This window comes from Danio rerio, chromosome 7 (assembly GCF_052040795.2).
Source record: "Danio rerio strain M-AB ecotype USA chromosome 7, GRCz13ab, whole genome shotgun sequence".
In the NCBI taxonomy this organism is placed as follows: domain Eukaryota; kingdom Metazoa; phylum Chordata; class Actinopteri; order Cypriniformes; family Danionidae; genus Danio; species Danio rerio.
Genome location: NC_141027.1, coordinates 25,772,339 through 25,797,252, shown reverse-complemented (window position 1 = coordinate 25,797,252; position 24,914 = coordinate 25,772,339). Strand labels below are relative to the sequence as shown.

The window sequence follows — 24,914 nt, the reverse complement described above, 5'->3', positions numbered from 1 at the left end:
TCAGCTGTGCTGTCAATTTAGGGCAAGATGATTTTTTTATGATAACAGAATCTATAGATATACAGTTAATTTAAAGAAGAAACTGTTTATAATGCATACAACGGTGCAAAATATGTGTTTCAAGTATAGATCATGGCATATTTTCAGTTTTTATATTATTGGGCTAGTTTTGATTGGCCATTGGGCAAGTTTTGTTGCAAAGACCTGGCAACCCTGTTGCGGGCACCATAAACAGAACCCTCAATGAAATCTTACTCAAGAGCATCTTACATAGTTTGCAAATGAAAACATTACCAAGATTTTGTAAGGATTAGGTGTGGCAACCGAAAATGCCATTAGGTTACTATTAAAGCAGCAGAAATCAATGACAAGTCCCCACTTTGAGACCGAGAAGAAGAGAAGGAGCCAGAGAGAGACTACAAGCCACAGCAGAAACAGTCTCTAAATGGATAACAGTCTAGACAGAGACTGACAGTTGCACAAAGCTCATTCTTTCTCATTCAACACACACACACACTTGAGTGGACACTTGTCCTCTGCGGTTAAGGTGTATCCCTCCATTCCTCACTTAGCCGCCCACCTCAGAAGCCTCCTGTCTCTTTATCTCTGCAGGCTAAATAATGGACCTGCATTAGTTGGGTCGCTCCGCTCTAGAGCAGAGATCACTCTGATCAATGTCCGCCATCACAAACAGACAGCCTCCATCGCTCGCTTTCATCCTCGCATGCCCCATCCCTCCTTCCTTTATCTCTTCGTTTCAAACTGAATGCGGTCATCTGTTCTTTCGGCCTCGCGTCCTCCACCTTTCCATCTCTTCTGGTGGACCACCCTTTCTAATAAATCTCATGAATGGTTCCCTCTCAGTAGCTTTCCCTTAAACACGTCACAGTAATTACAGCACTCATAAAACGGCGCCATATAGGCCTAGACTCTGCGTATTTGTGTGAGTGTGTGTGTTTGTGTGTGAGATAACGTCCTTGAGGGGCAAGAGAAGAGCTGGTTATTGATCGGAGGTCCCTGTACGACACATAGGCTTTTGATTTCTCTTGTTGAGCACTGTCTGTGCCGTGTCCTCCCAACAGCATTGTGCGAAGTCAAATAGAGCAGACTATTGACTGCTGCTAACCAGTACCATCACAATGACAATCTCTTGACTCTGCTGTCACATCGTGGCGCATTAAAAAGCAATACATCACAAAAGCAGTCAAAGCATAAATGTCATTTGTCATTTTTTCTTAGTGTAATTTTCAGTTGATGGCGTATGAAGGGATCACGCTGTATTTTTGGACCGGAGATACATAGAAAGGTCTACAAATACCAATGCAGGTAGCTAGTGCTGCACAATATTTCGTTTAAGCAATGATACCACAATGTGTCCACAACTGCCACATCACAGGACATGCAATGTTAAGTAGGGATTATAAATGATCAACAATTGAGAATACTAGAGATATGTGGAGTCATTGCAAAGTATAACTATAACAGAGTGAAACCTTATGATTTTCATGTGTTTTAAAGGCATTTCAAAAGCATTCAGGGGGCAATAACACAACATTTGAAACATTTATGAAGAATAATTTTACTGAATTATCAATTAAGACAAAAGTATTTTACATTAGATTATTCAATTGAATGAACGCTGAATACTGTTTGACTCTCCGGAAGCCCGTTTGACTTTTTTCTTTGCTCTATTGTAATTGCTCTTGCTTGCAATTTCTTTATTATTTAATATACATGATTCACACCCATACAAAATCACCCCAATAAATCTAAATAAATTGATTGTTTTTTTCGCCAAGTACAGCTATTCAAGCCATCTGGTGATGTTGTATTCATATCACAAACATATATTGCAGATAATCTACACTACCGGACAAAAGTCCTTTTGTTGATCCCAGTTAAAAGAGCAACAATTATTAACTTGACTTCTAGATGATCATTTGAAAAAGTGGCAGAAGGTAGATTTTTCAGATGAATCTTCTATTGAACTGCATCCCAATCATCGATAATACTGCAGAAAACCTATTGGAACCTACATGGACCCAAGATTCCCACAGAAATCAGTCAAGCTTAGTGAAGGAAAAATCATGGTTTGGGGTTACATTCATGGGGCATGTGAGAGATCTGCAGAGTGGATGGCAACATCAACAGCCTGAGGTATCAAGATATTTGTGCTGCCCATTACATTCCAAACCACAGAAGAATGCAAACTCTTTATCAGAATACAGCTAATTCTTATACTTCAGGCTCCACATCGAAGTTCCTGAAAGCAAAAAAGGTCAAGGTGCTCCAGGATTGGCCAGCCCAGTCACCAGTATTAACATTATTAAGCATGTCTGGGTTAAGATGGAGAAGGTATTGAAGATGAATTCAATGAATCTTGATAAAGTGGGAGTCCTGCAAGAATACTTGCTTTGTTATTCCAGATGACTTTATTAATAAGTTATTCGAGGCATTGCTGAGATGTATGGATGCAGTCCTCCACTCTCATTGAATTTCATGGAAGCTGAGATCAGGAAAATTGTGTTATGACTGCCAAAAATAAATAAATAAATAAAGCTCACAATAAAATTAACAACACATAGTTATTTTGTTATACAACATAAATACATTCACTTATTTTTAAGTTGCTTTAATAGTGCGAATACTTGCTCAGAAAGAGAGCAGGTAAAAAAAAAGTTGTTTAAAGAACTGGGTGTATTATGCCACATATGTCTACTGGAAGTAACATTTGTTAATAGAAGCTGCCAAAGCCTTTTTTCCCATACAGCAGCCAGCCAGGATGTACATATGTCTCACACCAGATGTAGTGTGAGGCCCATGCTTATTAAAACAGGAATAATGAAAGAGCTTTCCTTAAGCCGCATGCAGAATATTCTAGTTACAAACAGGTATCACAAGATGGCTTCTATTCTGGTTAACAAACATCCTTTTTTATATAGTGCCAATGATAAATTAGTACTGATTTCAATTACTTTTTTAAAATAGTCAATAGCGAAAGCAATATCTGCTTGGTAAGTCGGGACATATCAGTGACGTATGAAATACTGTTTCCCGGTCCAAGCCGCTACTCATTTGAGTTGAGAGAATATTTGTTTATGACCATTTTTTTGTCATATTACACATTAAAGTGAATTTTATATAAATTCATGGTGTACACAACAGTCTCTGGACTTCTTTGCATCACAGACACCAATATTTCAACAATTTATAAAAAAAAAAAATGAATCACTTTCTGGCCATCTGCTAATAGGCATGGATAATGCGATTGTGATTTTCAAAAGCATTACATCGTTTTGTAAATGTTTATTATTACCATTTGATGAGCCTCTCAATACATTTTGATATGGCGCTTGGACCGGGAAGCTGCTTCGCGTAACGTCACACTTAACAAGCGGATACAGGTGGTCAGTGTTTGATACAATCCAATATTAAACCTGGTGTAACATAATGTAGTTAAATGTATACAGCATTGTGTAAAAAAGACAGATCACAAATTTGGGACTATATTACTTTATAAATTAATAAAATAATTTAAAAAATCATTAGCATAACACACACAAACAGTTAAAGTCAAAATGAATAGCTCTCCTGTCAATTTCTTTTCTTTTTCAAAAATTTCCAAAATGATGTTTAACAGAGCAATACATTTTTCACAATATTTCCTATAATATTTTTTTGTTCTAGAGAAAGTCTTATTTGTGTTATTTCAGCTAGAATAAAAGTGTTTTTTAATTAAAATAAATAATAATTTTAGGTCAATATTATTAGCCCACCTAAGCAATATATTTTTATTGCATACAGAACAAACCATCATTATAAAATAACTTGCCTAATTGACCTAATCAAAAAAATACAGGGTGCCAAATAATTCACACTTCAACTGTACAAGTAACTAAGTAACACTAAAACAAATGCTTTAAGTGACTTAAGATTGTAATATATAACTTTTTTTTACAACAATTATTGTACACAAATACTAAACATATTTAAAAAATATCTAAGGCTATCTTAAAACAGACACTGACAAGCCAGTAGAACGTCAGCTTTAGAAGTAAAATTAATATGGTCATATGATGGTCGAATCTGTACATAAGTAGATGCTGTTATCAGTCAAACTGCCAAATTTTAACCAGTTAACCAGCCAGCCTAATCTCACGAGCAACAAAAAAAATCAGAAAAATCATACAAAGTCGTACAATTATAATCATATGAAAATGTACAATTATTATTATTTTAAAATAATTTTCTATGGAGTTTTCAACTTTTATTGAGACAGGATAGTAGATAACAGACTGGAAAGCATTGGGAGCATGCAATTGAACTCGGGTCGCCGTGAGCACAATGGTGCTAGATGCCTGTGCACTTAACCACTTGCGCCAACGACAAAACAAAACAAAAAAAGTACAATTTTTAAGCAAAGATGTGCCCCTAAACCACACAACTAGCCTTTCTTCTCATTGGAGGACTTTAAAAATTACACTACTAAAATGAATGAGATTGTACAAATTAATACGACTTAGCCACCAAATCAAAAAGTTACGAATTGCTATGAGATTGCTTTAAATCAGAATATAGTCTGATATATCCGCACAAAACGCATTTGATTAATCTCAGAACTACTCATAATGATCTTATTTCCATATGCTGTAATATTTATGCCTATCATGCACTTAGATGGTTTGACATTTACGGCTGAAAGCCTGAGACGCATCGAAAAAGAAAATCACAGCAATAAGACAAGAGAAACAAGAACCTCTCGAGTGTGCGCACACATACTTGAGACAGTTGTTAACTTGCGGGATAAAATAAAAATCGTCTTCTTGCTTAAAGAGAGGTCTGATAATCTGTATGAAGAGGGATTTGATGGAATGAATAAATGCATTAATACTCCAGGCGCTTAACGTCGCAATCACCCCATTGCAATGCAGAGAGAACTGTGCCCGCGCCGCCGCCGCTTCCAATGTGTCAAATGTTAATGACCTGCCAGCGAGAGGAATCTATCCACATGTTCATTTGTCATTAAGAAGGAATATTTTAACACCAGACGCTCAAGTGCTACAGTGTCACAACAATTTAACATAGTGGGAAAAAGGAGGAGGTGAAGAGAGGGAGGAGGGGAGGTCTGACAGATAAAAAGAAGAGGAATGTATTCCTGCAGCCAGCAACTCTTTAAAGGGGGGTGGCGAAAAACAAAAATGCTTTGTATCAGCACAAACGCACACACACACACCGACTGCACCACTGCACCGCTGCCAATATTTTGTTGTGTCAGTAGGTCAGAGAACAGGGAGCATTATGGGAGAAAGTGCCTCTGTTGCTTGAGTGGTATTTAGTCTTGTTGAATAACCCAGGCGATGCTACCGCTTGCTGGGTGGCTGAAGGGGGCAATGATGGCTTCTACCCTGAAAAACCTCGTTTGGTTCCTACTGAAGAGCAACACATGTAGCCGTGTCACTCATTGACTCCTACACAAGCACATGTACGCAGAAAGTGATGTCATTACCAGCAGCTGCACAAACATGCACAGGGAAATCAATGAGCGTATGGCACATTTATTAGGTCCTGATGTGGCAGGATAGAGAAGCCTGCCTGGCCCAGCTGTTATAACAGAAAGCAGCGAGAGTAAGCGAGAGAAATACAGAAAGATCTAACCTGAGAGAAAAGAAATACTATCATCAGCTAGAAAGTCCTAGAGCGGTGTTCCGAAATCTGCCTCAGGATGGAAATATAATTAAACTATTAACGGACATTTGTCCAATTATACTAATCATATTTCGGCTTACATAATCAGGCAGAGCTGGTTATCTTGGAAAGACAAAGTTGTGCTCGGGTCATTTAATCTGTAATTGCAGATGCCATCTATAAGAGCAGGGTTTGGGTTTTTAGTTTTAATGAATTTTTCAAGTTTTGTGTACGTCATTTGGATTATATCTACAGACAATAAATCATATATATATATATCCCAAATTGCTAAAAACACTATTAGGACACCAGTGTTGGGCAAGCTACTTGAAAAATGTAGTGAGCTGAGCTATTAGCTACTCTACTTAAAATGTAGCTTAACTACACTAAAAGCTACCCCCTGGGAAATGTAGCAAGCTAAGCTAAAAGCTACATGGCAAAAGTACCTTAGCTACATCTAAGCTATTTTTACAATTTTCATTTTTAAATCGAAGCAACTTAAATCCAAGTCAGTCATATCTTAGAGATAAATAAAACTGTCAATGAAACATATGAGGCATAATAGTTCAGTTCAGTTATTTGCTCTAAATATTATGCTGTACTAAGCAGAAACACATTGTAGTATATAAAAGCTAAAAATAAAAATAAAACCAGGTGTTAAACAATTAAAATACTATAGAAATTTATAGTAAAAAGACATATTTTGGAATGAGCATTATATTGTATTATATATATATATACACACACACACATACATATACACTAAAGTATTTTTTGAGCACAGCATTAATGAATTCATAAATAGCATTAATGAAATAATAAATTGAGCACAAGTTATTGCATCTTAACATGTACTTCTCGAGAATATGGTCATAAGGAACAACGTCACCAACCAGAGGTGGCAGTAACACACCAAAAACTTTGTTGTCGAACACCGTAGAACAGGAAGAAGAAATCCTCATTCTCGCCATCATATGGATTTACTTTCTTCGGCTAGACACCTGCCTCACAGCTCTGTGAATGTCAGTGCCATTACTTATTGATCCGCGATCGGTAAATGTAGCTTGTGTGGATGCTACTGCGCTACTTGACTAATAAAATAGCTTCGCTACTGAAAAGCTATTTGATTTAGAAAGTAGCGATGCTACCGCCACACTACTGAGAAATGTAGTTAAGCTAGTAGCTACTGCCCAACACTGTAGGACACATATATTTAGCTAACAAGAGAATATTGGTTGTTTTTGCGTTGTTTAGAGCAAATTCGTTCTTTCGGTTTAGAAAAGAAATTTTGAAGCTATGTCATGGCGATGAGGTCATTGTGTAAATTCCAGCATGGAGATTGGCTGTCTGTACTGGCTGGTACAATGTGACGTAATTGAGTTTTCAGCACATCTATAAATTCATGAAAAAGACTTGGTTCAAACCAATCAGCGTGCTCTATTGTGAATGAGCTGCAACTTTTTTAATATTGCACGATATAGGTTCGAAGACTCTTTTTACCTCTTACATGTTGCCAACCGTAGATAAAACAAGTAGAAGAAGAATTGTTTGAAAACATGGGTCATCAGTGTTGCGTTCATAAATGTGCCAAAACGAAGGTTTTGTTTCTGTTTCCCTGCGATGAGACGCCGCTCGTGTGTGGACCCACATGTGTGGATTACAGTGGTCTACTAACACGTGACAAAAATATGTTTGTAAAGAAAAAATTTTACGCGAGAGCTTTTCTCATCTGGAAATGGTGAAATCTAAATTTAGAATTCGTCTTCTTTTAAAAAAGATGCGGTTCCAGTTGGTGTTGATCGTTCTGTCTCTACGGATTTGCTAAGTGTGTGATCAGTGTTCTTTGTTTATGTTTATTTAGATGGCAAAGTTATCTACAGTATCGTCAGCAATACTCTTTCAGTGTTTAAAGACATACCTAAGTCAAAATGATTTAGTTACTACGTTTACAGTTATATCACTACAATATGGACTATAAATCCTCCACTTACACACAGCTCTCAGAGCCGCTGTAAAAACTGCTCTCCTATTATTTCTTTATTCTGTTAAACATCAACAAAGAAATTTTGACGAAAGCTGAAAGTCTGAAAACAATGACTTTCATAGAAGGAAAAACAAATACTATGGTTACAAGTTTCTAGCTTTCTTCAAAACACATTCCTGTTCAACAGAATAAAGAAAGTCAAACTGATTTGTGACAAGTACAGTAAAAGTAAATGATTACAGAATTCTCAGTTTTGGGTGAACTATCCCTTTAAACAGAATCTTACAAATTTTGAAAAGTGTGCATGAGTGTACGACACTTTTAAACTGGTCCAAATCTATCCAATTAATCAGTTATTATTGGTAGCGGCACAAACCTAAGGGCTTGCTTATCACACAAATTCAACCACAGCTTGTTGTACACAAGACAGACCTGATTTTACCCTCACACACTTTTTTCTTTCAGGACACTGCACTACCTTGACTGAACTCTGGAAAAAACCTTTTAATAAAGCCCCCGTCCCTATGTTGCTCTGTTCAGACAGCTGTTAGGATTAGTGTGAATGCCCTGTCAAGCAGATGTAGTGGGAGCTTTACAAAGCTAATATTATTTACCCCCCTCTCCCCCCACCAATTTTTCCCTTTCACCGGCCGTCGATTGTCCTATTGAACAGAAACAGCGATATCTATTGCTATTGCACCAGAACAAGGTGCACAACTGTTGATGTTGGCCAAGGAATCCCTTTAAAATCCCTTGGAAAAAATGTTTAAATCTCAGTGAGAGAAGAAAAGAGAGAGAGAGAGATTCCCTGGCTGCATGGTAGCTGTGGAATTTTGGTCCTAACAGAGAGTAGTTCCAGCCTTCATAATGCTGTTTGTTTTGGACGTCTGAGCGAGGTAGAAATATGTTCCTCCTTTCCACCCACAGCTCTGTCGCAACAGCAAACAACACTGAAACGCACTGCGAGACAGCCGCTCACTACTTCTGAGAGCGTCATTTCCACAGACATGCTGGATACGGCTTGACTCAAAGCCAATTACTCGTGGAGAATAAAGCCGACTCTGAGGAGATAAGTGCGAGATAAGCTTTTTGTTACCAATGAGGAAATTTTCACCTGTATCAAGGCAGATATTGATCTTGCATTTGACAGCCAAGTAACTGAAGTGAATCTCATCTGCTGTTCTCTTCCCGGTTGTTAGGGAGCTCGCTTTTGACACAAATTATGGCAATGTTTACCGTAACGATAAACTCTTTATGAGCAACACGTCAAATTGATAGCAGATAAACCCGAGCGCTGTCTCATTCCTAAAAAACGTGCAAAACACCACTGCTGACTTATAGATACACTAATTTCTGATAACAAACGCACAAGAAATCCACCACTTTGATGTCTCGGCCTATTTTGTGGTTTCGGCAGGGTCTTTAGCGAATTAATTCATCTCAGAGCTCTCCGGGGTTTAGGAAATCTGGGCCAAACAGTGATTGAAGCCATTAGAGCAACCCCTTCAAAAATACTTTAGGGTGTGCATGATAAAAAATAGATGGAAAAATATACGTGCACAAACGACTGTCCTCTGTTCACAACAGTTTGATCCCGGTAACCAAAAGGTGAATTGAACTGAATTGCCTACAAGTGAAATAAGTCTAATTATATTGTATTTGGTCAGAAATTAACTTTCATTGGCAGGTAATTTTCGCTTTTTAAAAAGTAATTCCATTTAACATTGACATATTATTTCTGAAATCAAAACAAAAGTTTGCACTTGCCTGAAAATGCTTCTTTATTTTAGGGTGCTTTCACATGTGTGATTTGGTTCATTTGGTCCAGACCAAGGGCAAAAATAATACATTGTCGTATTTTTCAGCCGTTTTTGAGTCCTTTTCACATCACACTGATTGCTTTGGTCCGAAACAGTTGAAAAGAACCAAAATGTAGTCATGTGACAAAATCTACAACACTCATTTGCCATACGTAATTAAACGTGCTTCCTAAACTGCTTTTTGATTGGCCAGAGTTAACATGCAGGATAATGCCAATGGAACTCCTGCAAGTAAACAAACCTGCAGACACAAAATACTGCTTTTTATTATGGAAAGACGACTATATATGTGTATATATGGTTTGTACACATCACTTTAGACAAAGTATAAATTTCAAGAATGAAGTGTGGCTGCGGCTGGAAAACAAGGTTTTAATGCATTGCAAAATGCGAAGGTGCGATGAAGTCACTTCAAGAGAAGGCGTGAATTAATTTTGCTAAACTGCGACAATGTTATCTTTCGGAAATATTACCAACAATGCCTCAGGTAATGTTTCTCCTGCTCTCTCTCTGTTTAAAATTGTTCGCAAAGCTGCTGTCAACAAATATTTTTCCTCCACCCACCATTAAATGGGAGAGTGCATTGGACTATGGCAGCTGGATTAGTCCAAAAAGGCGCAGTACTTTTTGCAGTTGGGTCTGTTTTAGCTTGGATCATGTTCTCACCACTCAACGGTTCGTTTGTCAGTGTACCAAGACCACGTCTTCAAGAAGGTCTCGATACGCTTTTTTGGTCCGCTTTTTGATGCACACTCGAGTGCGATTGATGCATTCACACCAGCCAAACGAACCCCACCAAAAGGAAAGGCAGGTATTTAAACACCCTTAAACAATGTAAGATAATTAGACTGGACAAAAAAAATAATCTACACTCAAAAAAAAGTTTTCTTTTTACTTGTTTAAACTACTTAATTAAAACGAGCTGAAACAACACAATTCTTGAGATTTCATTGGGACAACTTAATTTTTTATGTTCAATCCACATAAATTTGTTAAAAGTGTTAAGTTAACTTAATCAATTTGTGTTGGTACAACGTGAATTAATTGTGTGGAACCCTGCATATTTTACAGTGCATGTAAGAAAATCATGTATATACAGGTTGCGAATTACAAGGGTGTTTGGGGCATTGACTCCCCTAATTAATGCTTGATTCAGGGGGAAGGACATCAAAACAAGATGTATGGCGGGTGGGGTCAGCACCTTTAATAGTAAGAAATAACTTCTTCTGATCTCTGATCTAGATCTTAAATATTAATAATTAAAAATGTATAATTTAAATATACATTTGATCCCCCTATAACAGTTTATACCATTGTGAATGCATAATCGCGCCAATCAATGCTAGGAAAACTATCATTTAACAGTATGAAACTGACAGTTGTAGAACATCGATAGACATCTTAAGTATTCACAAAACACATTTCTTGTAAAATAGGTGTTTAAATCAGCATGTAGCCTAAGAAAAAAAAATAGACACATAATCTGTATAGTTTGACCTATGGGAACCTTAAAAATAGTTACTAAATATCCCTCAAAACACTAAAAACTTTAATAAATAAATTAGATTAGAATTTGAATACATTCATGAATTAGATTCACTGAAGCATGTATTACCGAACTACTACTGAAAAAGTTGACCCCCCTCGATCGTCAATGTATAATTCGCACACTGAGCATATAAACTCCTAGGATATTTCCCTAAAGTGTTTAAGAGAAAGCATCCAGTTAAATGTGAACTGTGCCATGGAAATCCAGAGCTTTGGCAAACCCAGCTTTACCTAATGACCCGGCTCTCAATTACATCATCATCTGTTTCTAGGGCTCATGGGACAGGAGGTTAAGTTACTTATAAAACCCCTCTAGCCGCCACCTGCAGTACAAACAGACTCCTCAACCACGCACACAATCAGATTTACAGCCCGTTTTACCAGCCCTAGTAGGATTCTCAGTTTGCTTCTGGAAACAAATGTTTTAATATTCTGGTAATGGCTGAAGAATGCAGGCAAGGGAAGAGAGTCAGACAAGTATGACTGATTTTTAAATGGTTTTTGTAGTGAATGATTCATTATCCATCTCTCTCTCATTCTCACACACACACTCACTCTTTCTCTCTCCCTCCCTTCTTGTCTTTCCTGTCATAAAGAGAGTCTGTCGCTGGAATGCAATCACAGTGCGACATGAGCTTGGCCCTCCACCGAAATGAGCATCTCACGCTCTCAATTCCCATGTTCTCTAAAAATAACTTAAACAGTGGAGGGGAAAAAACCCACAAGAGCCAGAGACACAGTGGTTTGTGCAGAGTTTCTTGAACATAAATGATTTGACAATAAGCACTTTATTTGTTGTTGCTTTTGTTGTCCATATCCAAGACTATAGGTCTTAGGACTGTCTATATCTGTAGCTCTTATATTAAATGCATGTAGTTTCTACCTTGCTTGTCTGGTTTCTTGACATACTGCATGCATTCAAGCTGACAAATATGCACAAAACTCTTCAGAAAGTGCTACGGATTTCCATAGAAATGAATTTCTGTCAGTCAAAAAGTTCTACACATTTTCAACTCGTATATCACAGATGAGAAAAAAAATATTTTATGCAGCCTGTTTAATGTGGTTGAAAATGTTTCACTATTGGAGAGTAGTCCTTATTATTGCTTTTATAATGTTTATGTCAGGGCGGCATTGTGGCTTAGTGGTTAGCACTGTCGCCTCATAGCTAGAAGGTCGCTATCCTGGCTGGGCCAGTTGGCGTTTCTGTGTAAACTTTGCATGCTCTCCCATGTTCATGTGGGTTTCCTCTGGGTGCTCCAGTTTACCCCACAGTTTAAAGACATGCACTCTAAGTGAATTAGACGAACTAAATTGGAAATAGTATATGAGTGCGTGTGTGAATGTGAGAGTGTATGGGTGTTTCCCAATTCTAGGTTGTGGCTGGAAGGGCATCCGCTGCGTAAAACATATGCCGGAATAGTTGGCGGTTCATTTTGCTGTGGTGACCCCATATAAATAAGGGTCTAAGTGGAAGGAAAATGAATGAATGAATGTTTACTTCACAATATTATTTCATTTTGTTGTGTTGTACCAAAACATAACATGGAGTCATTATTTATAGTTCTTGTATGTGGCACTGAGCACTGATGCAAAAGTGACAAATAAAAGGGAGGGTCTTAATGAAATTCAAATACAAGTGGTCACAAAAAGAATTTAAACACATGTTTTTAACAGATAGAAATACTTGGCATTTGGCTGACCACTTCGAATTAAATATTTGATAATACTTTTTTTATTAGATTTTTTATATGATTAAAAAAATGGCAATTGAAACTTTATTAGGTTAGTAGGTTCTTTTGCACTTGAGCCATTACACTATTGGAGTGTGACCTATCTTTCCGAAACTGCCAGTACTTTTTCAGAGGCTGACTCACAGAAAAATTTTTAATTTTGCCATTTGTTTCACACTTGGTGATAAACAAAACTTTATCTAACAACAATAGAATTTCTTCTGGTCATTTGCTAACTTGATTTTAAAAGCCCAATCCATGTTATTTAAAGCAACACTGACTTTTTTTTTGGAAATAGAGTCATTTTACAGCTCCTGTTTTACCATGTATTAATTTATTCAGCCAATCTTAAGGCTGATTTACAGTATGCTTCTGTGTTGAGTGATCGCCGTGAATCATGGCGTCAATCTTGCGCCTAGTCGTGCATTTATACTTCTGCGTACTGTTTTTGTTGCTCTGCAATAACACTTCCGGAACGCTAGCTGGCAGTAGGTTTTTATGTTACTCTGTGTCAAGTTTTTTCATGGGTGTTTCGTTTTTTTTCTGAAGGCTACCTTAATTTACAAGTAGCTCAAACTTGCTCATTCAGAGGGGGGAACTGGAGGACAGGCAATCATAAGGTAAATGCAAAACAGATGAAAAGTTTTCACCTGGAGTTCCTTTATGGGACTCAGTCTTGTGCTACCCGTTGTTGCGACATGTGGTTAAATTTTTTGAGAGGTGCATGTCAGCGTCGGTGCCTGCCACGGCGTGGGCCATGTAACCGTGTGAAGGTGAGTCTGGCGGGAGCACTTTTAGTTTAGCATAAATAATTGTATTGGATTAGACCATTAGCATTTCTCTCTCTATCTAAAAAAAAAAAAAAAAAAAAAAAAACAGATTTTTATTACTTTTCCCATTTAAAGGTGGACTCTTCTGCAATTACATGGCATATAAAGACTGACAATGTGAAAAGCTGCCATTTTCTAGTTGTTTTCTTTTTTTTTTGGACAGAAACTATATTCTTATTCTGATGTATTAACCAAGGAACTTTGCTGAAGTACCATGACTGCAGCAGGCACATGATATTACACAGTACTATTACTTATTTACCTGGCTGAGGATTGTTTTCTGGTGCTGCATAATATCATTTTGACAGGTAATATCATGCCACAATGAAAAATTGGCAACTTTTAACTTATTACATGATATAAATACAAAAGATCCAAGCTTTAAATAGTAGAATTATAAAACTTTTTTGACATATGAGCGAGATGCTAATGGTCTAATCTGATTCAATGCTTTATGCTAAGCTAAGCTAAAAGTGTTCCTGCCAAACCTGGAAATAAGCTGAATGGATTCAAAAATGGTAAAACTCAACTGTTTAACTCGAGTTGTAAAATAAGCCTTTTCCAAAAAAAAAGTGTAGTGTTCCTTTAATGAAATATGAAAATTGCTGAGTAAAACAGGATATTCAGTAAGCCAAAAAAGGCATGACAAACAGGGGTTGAAAAACAGAGAAAGAGAGACTGCTAAAAGTTCTTCCGAGTGTGCAGCTGAACGCAGATGCATCTGAAGATTAATCAGTGCTGTGACTCACAAGACTTCAAAAGAAACCGTGTTGCAACAAAAGGACAAGTAAATGTTTCTCGTTTGAATGTGTCACTGCGATACACCGTGATGAATGGTCCTGCAAGACAGTGATCATGCCCATTAGAATGCACGCGAACGGCTGCGCTTTCATCTGCGGTCCAAAGTAAAAATACCCAGAATTCCTGGCACTTCATAATGCACTCATTCCCAGAAGCAGTTGTCGTAGTAACCTTGGCAGCTTTTCACAAGTGCGATCTTTTTCCTACTTCTTTCTAAGGGATACAAATGGAATAGGGTGTAAATTATTAATTAGTGGAGATGGTAGGGGAAGGATTTTATTTATTCATACACAAAGACATTTTTATCCATGTGTGTGCTCGGTGACAGAAACCAAGTAATATATGTGGAATTAAAATGATCCATGACTGCCGCACGTAGGCGATTGGGCTAACGATCTATCTGGTTACGGTGGCGAATTAGTGAGTATTATGGGCTGTCTTCTACATTGTTTCGTTGTTGTCTTGTCTGCGAGTGGTATTCTAGGTCATTCCCTCCTCCTCCCTCCTCCCTTGTGTCATCCATTAACAGAGCCTGTGTGTGTGTGTGTGTGTGTGTGCATCTACGTTTGATCACAAGTGTGTGCTTGCCACTTTCATCTGCTTGCTTTCCGTAAAGATGGATAGACACCTACTTTTTCTAGGATTTTTCCATTGTTCCTCTTGTGTTCATCGAATACACCCACATGCATTTTATCTTTCTTTTTATTTCCTTCCTTTCTTTAATTCATCTTTTTTTTCTTTAGTAAGCAGTGAGGTCAGTGAGAGTGCCACTATGGCAGTAATGGTCCCATACTGGAACACAGGTGTCCGTTTGCAAGCCCATAGTAACAGATTGTGGCGTAGGGTTCATTGAGTAACTTGATCCAGACATAATGTTTTACCAAGGCAGACTGTGGTTTGCCCAATGACTCGGGTTACACACACATATACAAGCGATCTCCATCCACAGAGCATGGTCTTCTTGACCTTGGTGACCCCAGTCAGTAGAAGGGTGGAGTCTTTATAATTGATATAAGTGTTTAATAGCCGCTCTGTTCAATTTAAGCATAATTGCCTTTTCATTTGCTGTTGGCTTCAAGCCTCTAAACTTGATGGTAAGGGCCTGTCCTGTCGGTGTCACACGTTTTTATCACGTCTCAGAGTAATTAAGTATAGATGTGTGAGGAGAATGGAGCAAAGACTATTAGTGTATCAGCATATGTTTTTGAGTTGTTTGGTCCACAAGAACGGCAGTAATGAGACAAAGAGATAAAGGAATTGGTTCAGATGATTTTCTTGCTGATTTTGATGCTAATGGCTTCAAATTAAAATGTCTGGTGTTGGTAAGACCTTTATTTTTAATAAATGAATTCTTGTTTTCATCAAGGATATATTAAATTTAATAGCCATCACAGGAGTAACGGTAACACTTTACAATAAAGTTGTATTAAGTTAACGTTAGTTAATCCATTTACTAACATGAACAAACAATGAACAATACATTTATTACAGTGTTAGCTCATGTTGGTTAATGTTATGGAATGCAAATACAATCATTGCTAGTTTATGTTAACTCACAGTGCATTAACTACTGTTAACAAGTAGGGCTGGGCGATATAGCAAAAATGCAATCTCGATAATTGTTTTCCAAATTGAATGATAACGCTATATATTTCGATATTCACTGTTAATACTTCCAGGTTTAAAAGGTTATCCCAATAATGACTGAAGCCACAAAAATTAGAGGGTCCATTAAATGGCATAACATATTTTCGGCCGCTAAATTTTCAGTGGCAAAAAATTTGGTACATCTCTAATACCAACACACTTTAAGATTTCATTGCTGCAGATTTCTGCAGTGTGATTGGCTCTCAGAGTAAAATGTTCAGAGATTATCACTGTTTATCATTTATTTTAATAAGCCATTTGTAAATGTGGAACTATAGTTATTAAATGCTACACAAGTAACCTTCATCCTTCATCTTAGTTACATCACATTAACTAATGAAACCTTATTGTAAATTGTGACTGATGTCCTGACATTTGATCCTACCCATCAGATTTGTGCTGTCACATGGCTCATGCCAACGCTGGTGCTCAGCTTTAAAAAAAAAAAAGTGTAACTACACATCGCAATAGCATGTAGCACAAGCTTTGTGATTGGTTGGCTTGGTATTGGTGACGAGTGTGGGTGAGAATGAGAGTCGCGTGAGCCCAATGGAGCGAGTGTTTTCATAAAGAAGCTCCATATGGAAACTTTTATTTTGTATTTACCTAATGATTAAAGTTGGTGCACGTCTGCCGGTTCCCACCTGAGCGAGTCTTAGCTACATGTACATTTAGGTAGTGTTCAGAAAAAACAAAACACCCGCGAAAAAACTTGACACAGAGCAACATAAAAACCTACTGCCAGCTAGCATTTCGGAAGTGTTATTGCAGAGCAACACTAACAGCATGCAGAAGTATAAATGCACGGCAACGCGTAAGGCAGGCACCATGGGTCAAGGCTATCACTCAACACAAAGTATTAACCAACCTTTATGCTACCATCTTGATGTCGTCTCGGTGTTATTGAGTGGAAAGCAGATCCGTTACATAACACTGTATTTGAATGGTTTTGAGGTTGGGGTTAGGGATTAGGTAGGTTAGGGCAACATTTTATCTTCATATCACTCTACTCCGCATTACAATTCACACTTGTAGCAAACTCTGAAGGGTAGCATATTGCATCATCAAAACGTGCTACTTGCTTTTTGAATATTAAGTAGGACAAATAAGACAAGGTAGGACAAATCGACAGAACGATGGAATAAATTACATTTAAACAAATATTTAAAACAGATTAAAACAGTAGTGTATGTTAAAAAAATCCAAACAATGCAAATATTGGGGGTTTGTAAAGGCGCCGGTATTTAAATCTATCCAAAGCATGCCTTGTCTAAATCTTTAAGATCACACTGCACAATCAATGCATACACACGCAGTTTAAAGCAGCCTTCAAAAGGACAGTTCGCCTAAAAGCGAATGTTTATATTACAAAGGGAAGCGTTAAAACGTGGCTAATCGATCATATGCTGTGCAGTGAACATTTTTGTCACCCATTCAATCACTGTCTTGTTGCCCTTCAACAGTACATGCACTTTCTGCAGCGATGTTCTGGCAATGCTTTCTAGACTATTCAATATTCTCGCTTTATGTTTCTGATCAAAGAAGAGTTGCAGCTAATTTCATCACTGTTAGTTTCTTATAGAGCTTATGGTGGAAGGTAAAACAAACTGTATCTCATCTACCCTGAGTACATGCCTGCATTCTCCAAAAGGAGCCACAGGTTCATTACAGTCTGCGAGTGTAATGATGATGCAAGCGGGAAGCCACTGCTGGTGCCAAACAAAGACCTGTATTCCATGCGGTGAGACTATAGACAGACAGTGTTGCAACAGAGTCAGATAATGAGAGAAGAGGGAATCGAATGATCTTGAATGATCTTATATATGTATGCTACTGAATTAGTCATGCAAATGAGAAAGATACACGCACAAAGAAAACGACAGAGACTAAATGGAATGCAAAGCATGCACACAAACACCATTACAGCTACTTAGCCAAGGAAACAGTCCTGTTCCCCTAGAGCAATGCAAAATAATCAGAACAAACTGTGTCCTGCAAATTTGTAAGGGTGATGTCATTTAGTGACTATGTGGAGATTTCCATTTCTCATTGTTTTAACTTGTTTTTTTTGTTGTTGTTTTTTACATGTAATCTTCGTTATTTTACTTCACTCTCCCCTGGTTTCACAAACAAGGTTTAAGGCAAGTCAGGATTAAATTGCATGCTTGAGCTGTCGAAACTCAAAATAACTTGCAGTGAGATGTCTTTAAACATGTCAATGTAATTTTTATTGTCTCCAGGTGCACACCAGTAATATTTTTCTAAGGCCATTTTTTTTTATAAATGTGTCTTAAATAGCCTAATTAAACTAAGGCCTAGTCCGGGCTTAATCGAAGCCCTGTTTGTGAAACTGGGCCTCTGTGTTTTACGAATTAAATACTGCTTAAATGGGTCATTAAGGGCCCTTCTATTTATTCTGCAATATTTTCTGATATCAAAAAACAAATAATGTAGAAATTATATGCTGTTTACAGTACTGTTTTGGCCCCTTTCATCTGAACACATTTTTGAAATGGTGTCAGGTTGTCAGCTCAATAATAAACATTCAATAAAACGTTGAATCAAATTTCGGTCAGAACAGTTGTGTGCCGACTAATGTCATTTTCTGGATGTATGTTTGACAGTCTACATCTTGATAGATGGAAGATATTGACAGACAGAACCAGTGTCCAAATAAATCCAGTTATTCATACTTATGTGGGGTGCCATTATTTTCGCATCAAAGCGCAGCATCATCTTTTAGTTTTATTGTTCCTGAAAATCCAGCAATTGTGCCTGGTTTGTCAATGAATCTGCAGTTGACTGAAGTGAACAAAGGACCAAGATCTTACTGGCGCTATCAGAAAGAACTACTGCTGGGATCAGAAGCCATTCAAAGACTTTCCACATTTTGGCATTGGCCGCATCTTGATGTTTATTTATTTTCTCCTTAACACCAATCCAATATCTACAGATATATTCAGGGAGAGATTCAGCAAATCAATATACAAGATTTTCTTGTATACAAGTCTTGTCTTAAAGACAAGTTGGAGGAGGAACAACTTGGTATCTTCAAATTACCTAGCCTCATGTTTTTGAGCTCTTTGAGGAACTGAGTCTTATTGTCAGAGCCATCTTTATCGTTTGGATTCCGACAAGACTTGCTTTGCTTCTCATTATTTGCCTATTGAATGCATAAATGGCAGGGTGGAGCTAAAGAGACAGTGATGCAGGAGCAGGAAATGATATTCTTCTGCGGTGACCGAATTTAGCCAGACTATTACATATTAGAGGTACATTCAAAAAACTGATTTATCAGAAAAAAAACTGACAGATTGGCTTCATTGTAAAGTAATAGACTAACAAGAATGTTTTGAGTTGACCCTAAAGTCAAGAAAGTTTTGAGTTGACCCTAAAGTCAAGAAACTTTTGAGTTGACTTTAAGTCAAGAAAGTTTTGAGTTGACCCTAAAGTCAAGAAAGTTTTGAGTTGACCCTAATGTCATAAAAAAAAGTAAAGGTGGATTTATTTATTAATTTTTAACAAACATCAAAGGATGCTAACATATGCAAAACAACAAATAAGATCATCCATTTTGCACCAAGGATGGCAGCACATCAAATGAACTATTAGCCTTATTCACCCTCAGTGGATAAGCAATAACATTGAGAAAGAGAACAACTTTGCTCAGAGCTTTGAAACCAGTCATAAATTTCTCACATATCTGCACAGAAACTTGGCTGCGGTTGTTCCCAAATCGGTGTGTGGAGAGTAAGCAACTTTTTAAAGCATTTTTTTTTTCTTGCTGCTGATGCAGCTAAAATCGTTCACCAAATGAATGATGTTCCTTTGGGCTGTCAAGCCATAACAGATGCCGAGTTCACAGGGGGCTTTACAGTAGTTGATTGTCAGAGGTAAAGTAAGCAGTCTCTATCTTTATAGCCTTCACGTCCCCTGACGTTTTCTCTAGTGCCGGCATATGTTTCCTTGTTGCCAGGCTCTGCTTCTCGGGTTCATTCAGCAATTTAGGCTTTCACATTTAGACTTCATTTTCTCATTCACTGCTGTGCCACTGATTTTGCTTTCACCTCACACACAAAAAAAAATCAGGTGCTTGTACACTTTCTTCAGCGTGTCAAAGAGACGCAGGGGTTTCCGGTGAGAGTCACTTACAAAGCTCGGAGGTGAGTGTTCTCTAGTCTAGTACCTCTGACTGAGTTTTTGTGCAAAGTGTTGGAGGCAGGAGAAGAAATGACTCGGGCCAGTATTCTGAATGTGCTCCTGTTTGTTTTTCATCCCTAGGCAACACTGTTATTTCCTGATGAGGTCTTGCCTGATCACAGTGATGCAGTTTTTCTCTCCTCTCCTCACCTTAACTCGCACACTCTGTCCTTCTCGCCAACTGACGCTAACTCAGGAAGCCAGTGTGATAACAGAAACACATGAGGGTTTCCCTCCATGGGCCAAGAGCCCATGCGTTTTCCTCTCATTCACCCTTTTGTTTTCTCAGTTCCTTTTTTTTTACAAATACCAAAGATCTTTGCTGAAACTAGCAAGCTTTCTTTGAAATATGCATAAAAAGCTTAAGGTAAACAAGACTAAAGATGCCCAAGTTGGAAAGAGACACTCTGTAAGCAAATTTAAAATGTATTTTTTCTACATGACTAATGTTGACAGTTTGATATTGATCTACTAAAAAAAAGTGTTTAAAGACCACAAGCTATGTATTACAGAATGTATTACAGAAGATGCTACTTTCATTACATGCTTTAAAGCTTTAAATGGACCCACCCATTAGGGATAGAGAGTTCATTAACCATTACCTACCAAGACTAAACAAGCAGACAAACATTTTTTATTACCAAAATGATCAAATCTGCTAAAATGTATGAGATTGCATAGTCTAATTCATACAATTTAATAACAAACCTGTATCTTTTATTTTTAAACAATAAAAAAATGTCATAATCACAAAGTATGTATCCCAAAAAATATGGCTTCTTCTCAAAATAGCAATATTCAATTAACATATTTTCATGAATTATCCTTCATTCAACTTTCAAAGTACTCGAGCCCATGCTAAGCATAAACACTTATGCCAATGAAGAAGAAATGTCCATGTACTGCCACAACAAAACATCTGGCCTAGGACAGCACAACCTTTCTCCCGTCTTTCTTTGTCTAGATGAGAATCACTTCAACACCCTGCTATCTCCATCTCTCCCTCCCATCCTTATCGCTCTCCTCGATCCACCATATGGCTCGCTCTGCAAATCAGCACAATTTCATCCTTGTCTCCTCACGAAGGAAAAAACAGTTCCTCAAGGTGATGCACTGAGAACGATTCTTAGTTAGCGGAGGAAAATGACAGAGCGATCGTACTTTGTGGTATGAGGGTGTGCTGAGTCTCTCTTTGAAGACTGCTTTTGAACTCACAAACATCGCCTTTCTACAAAGAAAAAAAAAACCCTCAGAGTTAAATTCCTTCACACAAGCCCTGACTCAGTGATCTCATCCAGGAACGTCGGTAAGATAAAAGTTGGATGTGTTGTTTTAAACTTTCACCTAACTTTGAGGTGAGATCCAAGTGTATTCACAAGTGCTGCTCGCATTACAGTGAAGCGCTCGGTGCGTGCACGAGATCTGAAGAGTGGCGCGCGCATTCCACTCCGGCCCTTTTATTCATCCGTCAACAGCAGCTTCAAAGAGCACTGACTCATTTGGCCACAGATCAGTTCAAATTGAGTGGAGCAGAAAGATCCGGTGCGGGAAATCTACAACTCTGATTCTAGATGCCAGAGAAACAACTAGCCTAACTCTGGATTTTATACATTTAACCTTTCATCAACATATTTATTACTGAAATACTGGTTATACACCAGTCAAAAGTGTTGAAGGAAGTCTGTTCTGCTCACCAAAGTTGCATCCAAAAATACAATAAACAATATTTCTATCTAAAAAAAGATTTTCTGTGAGAATATTTAAATGTTTAATTGATTTTGTTGTGTTTTATCAGCCTTGTGAGGAAAAGAGCTGTCTTGGACCAGTGTGCAGGCTATATATTATATTACATTAATTACTTGTATTACTATTTTATTACATGTATTAGGACTGCACAATGAATCATTTTAGCATCAATATTCCAATGTGACCATTTGCAGTAGTCACGTCGCAGGTTATACAATGTCAATCTTGTGTTATAATGTAGCATTCAAATTTGTTTTGAGGCCTGTGAATGTATAAAGATTTTTAAAAACATTCAGGCGCAAGAAATTGTACCATTTGTAACTATAATAACGATTAAATTGATTGTATTTTTCCATTATACTGTAACTGAATAAGTTATCTGGTGGAATTCACCATATCGCAATATGTATCGCAAAACATCAAAATATTGCAATGTTAGATTTTTTCAATGTATCGTGGAGCCCTAACATGTATGATGACTCTACTTTAGCTTGTCTTGTCTGAAAATACATTTATTAACCAAGCTTCTTTCTCTTAATGACCTAATTCAAAAGATCAAACCCCTTAACCTGGGATCAACTAAGTTAGTGGGAGGGACCACCAAAAAATAATATGAATAATTCATGATTGGCTCATGTCAACAAACGGCTTTCGTTCACGGGTCTGATTGAATCAGTAACAGCATTACTTCATATTTTATTAACAATCACATCCAATTTTTCTCTCACATTTATCATTTGTCAAAGCTTGTCGATTCGAGGAAACTCCCGACTGAACTTAAAGGGAAACTTGTGAGACTGAGAATATGGGACTGTCCAGCGGTGATAAACATGCAGAATCTGTGGAAATTCAATAATAGCTTGCAGAAATGCGTTTGGGCAAATCCACGACAAAGCGAAAAGGCGAAAAGGGGCTGCGCGTAAATCGCACTCGTTTATTGATTGACAAGAAACTGAATTACACGGGATCTCAAGCGTGTACTAAAACAAACAGACAGACAGACAGACAGAGACACTCTTGCGGTTGTTTATGTGGAAAAACGTCAATCCACGCCGCCTTCTAGTCTTTCTTATTCTGTGAGTGAACGAGCCCTCCGCCACCTTTATAATCCCATTACGTATTCCGCTATAGCGCGGCTTAATCCTGGACACACTGGCAGTCCTGTCCCACATTTCAGCCACCGTCTGTCTCTCTTATCTCTCGGCAATCCACATTAACTGTTAAACACTAGGCTTAAAGGCAGCCGCAATTCCGACAGTGAAAACTCACATTATCGCTCATTTTGCGATGATTTACACAGCGCCCGCAGCCCCGGAGCCGCGCTCTCCTCCGAGTCCCCCAGTTTTCAGTCTTTTGTTAGCGAGCGCAGCCCCGCTGAGGGTCTGATAAATGCCATTTCATTCCAACAAGCAGACCACATGCTGCTCTAGCAGTGTGAGTCTTCTACCTCTCTGACTCTGCGTTGCCTTTAGTCGTATGTATGAAAACAAAGGGCTTTGCCAATCGGCAAGTCGCACATGCATCGATAAAGCAAGGCACCCGTTTAAATGACTGAGCTGATAGGATATACAATCTCTGAACCTGCTATTCTCTAGTTTGTCAAAGCAGGCTGCTAGTGTTAAGGTAAGCCTTTCAGCAAAAATCACAAAGAAAGTATACCATAATAATCACAATAATCTAGAAGTAGCCTACTTATTCCAATAGAGCCTATTCAATTCGCCACCGGTAATTCCTCTATTAGCCACTATACCATTAGTGACTAATAACCCCTCAGCTGATAATAGAAATAAACTGCACGCTTAGTTCATTAGGGATCTATGATGCAAGTAGCGACTATTCATTGGGGAGTTATTAGTAAAACTGAATCGTTACTAGCAGGCTCATTAGAAAGACAGGTTACCTCCTGTATAACTCAGCTGCCACCATCTCATTTCAGATGCAATGACTAGTCGGAAAGGTCACAATAAAATAAAAACGACAAGCAAAAATATCAATTGTGTGGTAAATGCAACTTGCTCAGAATGTGCGCGTAAACGAGTCGGACAGAGCCAGTTAATCTTTGATGCAGCCCTCGAGCTTGTCATCTAATCTCTGTCTGCCTTATCTAACGCACACAATAGCCTGGGATTTCTCTACTCAAGTTTCCAAACTTCACAGTGGACCTCGAGCGTAAGAGCAGGGGTGTTACAGTTTAAAAGCAACCCAATGCGTAAAAACAGGCCAGCGTGGAGATGCGTACGAGGCGCGCGCACTGACAAAGTGCAACACATAAGCTGTAAAAGCTGAACATCGATTCAAAGCAATCCAATAATATGAAACTCGTAAACTCACTAATGGGTCCATGCGAGGTGATTCTAGCCGCTGGGAGACCAGAAGCATCTTGGAGTGCGGGTAAACCACGTAGCCACTGTTAAATCCACTTTGTTTCAGTATGTGTAAACTGTCTTACAAAGAAAAGCCTGATATGGGAGTGTAATAGAATGTGGTTAATTGAAGTCTGGAAATGCTGCTTATCGCCCAGTCTCGTGCGCGATAAAGCAACGTGGAATGATGAGAAGCGCGTCCGAACGCGGGCTAATCTGACATTCCGCTCAAGCGTCAGTCAGGTTGATTCTCTTGAACAGGGACTAATAACACAAACGTCTGTATCAGCTCTCGCTCTACACGGCCACTTACGATCAGAGAGCTCTGTATCTTCCTGACTGCTGGGCGGAGTCAAGCCGGCCATAGGACGCGGTGTCACGGAGGAGGAGACGCAGATGTTCCGCTCCGCTCGCCGTCTGCGCTTAAAGGGACATCGCTTCACTTCCCTCCACAGCGACTCCGGTTGGCGACTGTGTGTGTGTGTGCTCTAGTTTACACGCGCACGGGCTTTTCACAGTAGTGCTGCTGGGGATTTTGATTCACCCCTGTGACTAGA

At 38.3% G+C, this 24,914-nt stretch overlaps 1 protein-coding gene across 2 annotated transcripts in view; it reads right to left on the bottom strand.

Moving 5' to 3' along the window:
* Positions 1-24,660, bottom strand: part of si:ch73-211e3.1 — a 120,036-nt gene extending 95,376 nt beyond the window's left edge. For both annotated transcript variants that reach the window (XR_015495640.1, XM_087261002.1), the window contains exon 1: positions 24,326-24,660. Coding sequence is in view for 1 of the 2 variants with exons in the window: in XM_087261002.1 (XP_087117128.1) it covers positions 24,326-24,373 (48 nt within the window). In the remaining variant the exon portion in view is untranslated. The remainder of the gene's footprint in view (positions 1-24,325) is intronic.
* Positions 24,661-24,914: the final 254 nt, after the last annotated feature.